This window comes from Hyposmocoma kahamanoa, unplaced genomic scaffold (genome assembly GCF_003589595.1).
Source record: "Hyposmocoma kahamanoa isolate Upper Pololo Valley unplaced genomic scaffold, ASM358959v1 87, whole genome shotgun sequence".
NCBI classification, from domain to species: domain Eukaryota; kingdom Metazoa; phylum Arthropoda; class Insecta; order Lepidoptera; family Cosmopterigidae; genus Hyposmocoma; species Hyposmocoma kahamanoa.
Genome location: NW_020654422.1, coordinates 9,450,925 through 9,456,362, shown reverse-complemented (window position 1 = coordinate 9,456,362; position 5,438 = coordinate 9,450,925). Strand labels below are relative to the sequence as shown.

Here is a 5,438-nt window from a genome sequence, read left to right as displayed (position 1 = left end):
GCACAGGCGCACAGGCGCACAGGCGCACAGGCGCACAGGCGCACAGGTTATTATTATGTGTAGGTATACTATATCGTTATTTATTATTTGATAAAATATAACATTAACAAAGTGTGTCGTATCGTAGGGTAGGTCGGAACAGGCTCAGTGTACGTCGCGTCCGCCGGCCGCGCTTCTCAGTCGTCCTGTAATCCATACACCGCTCCACTTTCAGCGACCATCGCTCCAGACTCCCTGTTACAGTTACACCTTATTGTACTATGCTACAACGATCTTTACCGCCGGGTCGTTGTTTTCAACAATGAAAGACTTAGTAATATAAATTACAACATTTTCTTCGCAAAACACTATACAATAGAATGTTATGGCGCTGATATCCGCTTCTTTTACATATCTCTATAATTACTTAGTAGTTTAATATGTCGAAAGGTGATAAAGATTTAGCTCAAAGTTCCAATTCTTAATAAAATTTACGAACACCGTATAGTATTGTCCTAATTTAGTAGTGAAAAGTACCTAGGTAGTTTCTACGTTTAAGGTGGCAACCCTCTTAACATTCAAGTTCAATAGAAAAGCCCCAATCTAACTTCACGCGGATGAGGACGATTTTCCATCTGATATCTGTCAAGTGGAGAAAATTCAGCGCAGGGCGACAAGAGGTAGGGGAGCGGGGTTCGGAGGCTGAGGCTTGATATTGACCTAAATGTTCATTCAGAGTTCGGCCGGTCGATGCGAAACTTGACATCTGCGCGGTCCTGCGTTTTGTTCTTTTCGATCTAATGCTATCTAATAACTCGACTATTTCTTGATTTATTTCTTTTTGGACAATGTTTACTTAGTTTTTTAGTTTGTTAAAGCTCAGCCATAGTAGCAAAGCATCAGAAGCATTTAGGGTCTAGAGTTTCTTTAAGAGCGCTCGCGAGTGTGATGTGGTGTGCGATGCTTGTCGCTCTCTTCGCCTTCGAAGCGCTAGCGACCAACAATAAAATGCTTATAATTCAGCTTGTGCTGAAATAGTTAAGTATTTTTTTTCCATAATTTCAAAATGGATAAGTCGAAGACTCCAGTCCCTGCTGTGGTAAGAAACTCTGCAATGGATTATGAATACAAGGACGTAAGTATACACTATAGGTAGTAACTGTGTGTGCTTGCCTGTTTTTTATTTCAAGGACATTCAAAGGCTTTCAGCGTGTTATGTATCTTGGTTTAGTGAGTACATCACTTAGTTACAAATACCTCTGTGAAGAGGAAGCTTCGTACCTAATTAAAGCCCAGCTGATTTTCAGCTGGAACGTTCTCTGTCAAATCGATAACTTTATTGGTAGTATAATTTAGTGAAGAATTTTTACAATTTAAAAATAATAATCTGTAGGTACATGGTACTACATGTTATCAAGATACACGTTGTCTAATTCTCGGATGAAGATATAGTGGATATTTATATATCAATGTAGAATACATGTAGAATACATTGATATATAAATATGAATGAAAATTATACAGATGGCAGTGCACCACTATTTTTTTTAGAGGACTTCAACGAAATAATCAAAATAGTGTAAAAGTGAAAATTCTTGTTATAATTGTTATGATAAATAAATATTTCTTAAACGTTAAAATAAAGTTTAGCTTCGTAAATACAACTACTTTAACCTAAGTAGGCTATTTGCTGCATCATTTAAGAATAGGTTAAATTTGAGATGTAATAATCGTTTTTTTAAGAAACAGTATTAAAATAATGATTAATAAATAAATACTAAGTAAAAAGATATTTATTTTTATTTTTAGTGACTTATTTAATGAATTTTTTTAATTTCTAAAGACGTTGCAATAGTTACACCACTATATAATTTTATCCGTAAACAATCATCATATCATCTTTTCATCTTTTATCATCATAAAAGGTCATCAGCAATTTCTAGTAACATTTTTTTTATCGGGGATTTTTAGAAAATTCAATTTTTTTCCAAAAAATATCTTGAATCTAGGACAGGTTAAATCTACTAAAAAAATTAGGACAAAAGGTTAAATGTCTCAATTGCATGTTACTTACTTGGACGCTTTATTTTAATTGAAATTTTCTTTGATTTAATGGAATTGTTTTAAAATCGGAGTCGTTTTGGCGACTAGAGTAGAAAATTTTCAGAAAACTACAAAATAAATCAAACTTCTAAACCAACGATATGTATGTACTAGCTCTATCTTAGAAGGTACTTATGTACGAAGTGTTTGTTCTAAACTATTTATTTTTGTGAAGCTAATATTTATTTTAAACGGGGCGTTGTTGCGACGTCCTTAACCACAAAAATTTGGTCTACGCAACTTATTTATTTATTGTTTTATAATTGCGGGCAATAAGTTTGGGTATCTACCTAACAATTTTGGAAAACTTTAGAGTAATAATAAAGCTAGTATAATTAGTATGTTTGTACATTGTAAAGAATTTATTTTTGACTCAAATTTAGGTACTTTTAAATGTAACCTCTAAATAATATTGTTATAAAAGATAAATAAGCAATAAAATTGTAAGTATTTGATCGAAATTAGTGCAGTATTTTTTCTTTTATCTTTAATATTTCGCTGCTTGTGAAGAAAGTGGTTGTTAAAAAAAAGCTGATTTGAGCGGAATGGACACCGAGTTTTACATTGGTTAAAATAATCACGTGACAACTTGAGATGGTCTCGTCAATTACGCGCGATATACGCGTCTCAGGTTTTGTAAACAATTTTGCTGGTAAAGTAGATACTATATAAAATAGGCCCGTATTCTAGAAAAGCCAGCCGAATAATGCAGTAGGTGTTTCCATGTAGAAAACCTTAAAAATCTTTAACGTATTTTTAATTATAAACATTATTATAAACGACTTAAAACGTGCTATGTATGTTTGAGTGATATAACATATTTGGTTAACAGAATAACGAAGAGATGGGGATGGAGCCAACTCCTGAGGAGGCGGAACCTGAAAGAGGCACCTGGACCGGACGTTTTGACTTTTTGTTATCATTGCTGGGTTATAGTGTCGGATTGGGCAACGTGTGGCGCTTTCCCTACCTATGCTACAATAATGGAGGAGGTGAATTGTAGTATTTAAAATTTCGTATGAAGTGATTTTCGCACGAATTAATGCACGAAATGCTTTTAGAGTCTGTAGTGGATTTATGTGTTTACATCCATATTAAATAGTGCTTAAAGTTATTGTAACCATACTAGAGAAAAGGAAGCCGTGGTTGGCCAAACCAATAGGTTGACCTACCGCCTTTCAAGCAGCGTGGCTTTCGAATCTGGTCTCGCACCTCGTGAGTTGCGCGGAATTCGTTTGCGAAATTTAATTTGAAATTTAAGACGAGCTTTTAGGTGGAGGAAAACATGGTGAGGAAAGCTGCACGTCGAAGAAGGTTCACAACTTTCGGAAAACGTGTAAAGTCCACAACCCGCATTGGATCAGCGTAGCGGACTATGGTTTAGGCTTTAGGGTCTCGCCTGAGGGAAGACTCGTGCCATGCAGTAGGACGTAAAATCGGTTGACGACCTTGACTAGAGAAAAGAGGAGAAATTGCTTTAGCCTATCTAACTATGCCTTGTTTAGTAAATTGTATGGTTAAAAAATAAATAAGTTTATTGAAGTACAAACTTCACCACGATATCTTAGCATACAGTCAGCAATAAACTGAGATTTAAATTCTACCCATGCAGTGGAGCTTTTTTAAAATGTGCTAATATCCGTGCTGAAGTGACATACGCTGGCTGCATGCCAACATTTAAAATTGATATTCGGAGGCGTGACACTAAGCAATGAGCAGAAATAATTTATTGTGCGTTTAATTTATTTTTCATCTAATAATAAAATTTTTCATTAAATGTACCACATGGTTCAAAATATGCTTCGTGTGGTCTAGGGAGGATTTCCATATTCAATTATCGAGTATTATTGCGAACTAATTAGCGTTACCACTCCGCTCTCTCAAGTACGTATGCATATCGGCGTTATGTGGATAATTATTTTAGTATATTATACTCTTCGGTGAGTTGTACAATAAACAACACTATACCTGGATTCCGCGGTTCTGAATAGTATCAACGTTCAAAATCCACCACTTCGAGAGATACGGCTATGTGTTCAAAGCTACAAATAATAAAAATATTTACCTTGTCTGGCATATCCATTTCGTTGTATTGTCCAACTGAAAAAGTTTACGGTAAATTAATACTAGTTAATGTTCGAGACTTGTCTGCGTAGAATAGTACTTTGAGTGGCTACTGCTCCATACAAACTTTCAACCCTTATTTCACCCTCTTTAAGATTTATTTTTGTGATATAAAGTAGTAATTTATGTGGTCTGTGGTAGTAAGCTACTATTCTTTTCAAACGTAACGGACAGAGTTACTTTCGTATTTATAACATTAATAAGTGTAGATTAAAAATTGGTATTAATTAGGTAGAATTTTAACTAGCGGCAAGTCTTAAATGGCATAGAAATGTGAATAAGCATGCACATTGGCGCTATAGTCGTTTGAAGCACAATGAGTTCTACTCGAGTCGAAAGGGAGACTGCAATTATAGCGTTGAGCACGCTTACCTATGCTGAATAAGATTGTGCACTGAAATCTTCCATAAAAACAAAAGTAGTTATAACGGTCTATAATATAATAAAAAAACTGAACTAGTGGAGTATTTTCACAAAAAATGTGAATATCATGGTGTCTAATAAAAACATGATATTCATTAAAATAAATAAATATTGCAAAATGACTAAATTCATAATATCTTTATTTCAAAAGTAAGCATATTACATTTGAAATTAATTAAATTCTACTACTCTTTCGTTGAGCAGATTTCCGAAAACAATTATTAACATTAAATATAAAACAATTATTAAAATTAGTAGCAGTGGAGCTCCTTGTGTAAGTGTCCGTTCACGGAAGTACTGCCTATTAATCTTACCTATTTCTGCCGCTAAACAGTAATATGAGCATTAAGTTTTTTTTTTGCTTTTGCTTGAAGACTATGTTCACTAACAGCTACAATAGCTAATTTAATGACTTCGGCGCTTCAAGTATTTGAAAAACGAATTAATATATTATAATAGATAATTGCTTATAATGATTATATGTATACAATTTCATTTTAATAATACCAAGAGACGAGACTAACAAGTCGTGCGCCTGGTTCATTATGTTAGTTAATCATCTTAGCGACTGTTTATTATACACAACGATATTATACCTACTTTTTGTTGTTATATACATATTTATTGTATTCCATGAGTGATTATATAATTTAAAAGTATATTAAATAATTGTTATACTAATACAAAGTGAAAATTGATCTTTGAGGAAACCGAAGATCTAGTGGAACACTTGCTTTAAAAACACTACTCTATTCGTCTATGGCAACAGGTTAAAACGCACGCACACACACACACACACACACACACAC

The 5,438-nt window shown here is 34.0% G+C and overlaps 1 protein-coding gene across 1 annotated transcript in view; it reads left to right on the top strand.

The window, feature by feature from the left end:
• Nucleotides 1-724: 724 nt before the first annotated feature.
• The window catches only part of LOC113235125 (sodium- and chloride-dependent glycine transporter 1-like), a 15,301-nt gene continuing 10,587 nt past the window's right edge, over nt 725-5,438 (top strand). Inside the window, exons 1-2 of the mRNA XM_026470712.1 lie at nt 725-1,114; nt 2,915-3,074. Coding sequence (XP_026326497.1) covers nt 1,046-1,114; nt 2,915-3,074 — 229 coding nt within the window. The 5' untranslated portion in view covers nt 725-1,045. The remainder of the gene's footprint in view (nt 1,115-2,914; nt 3,075-5,438) is intronic.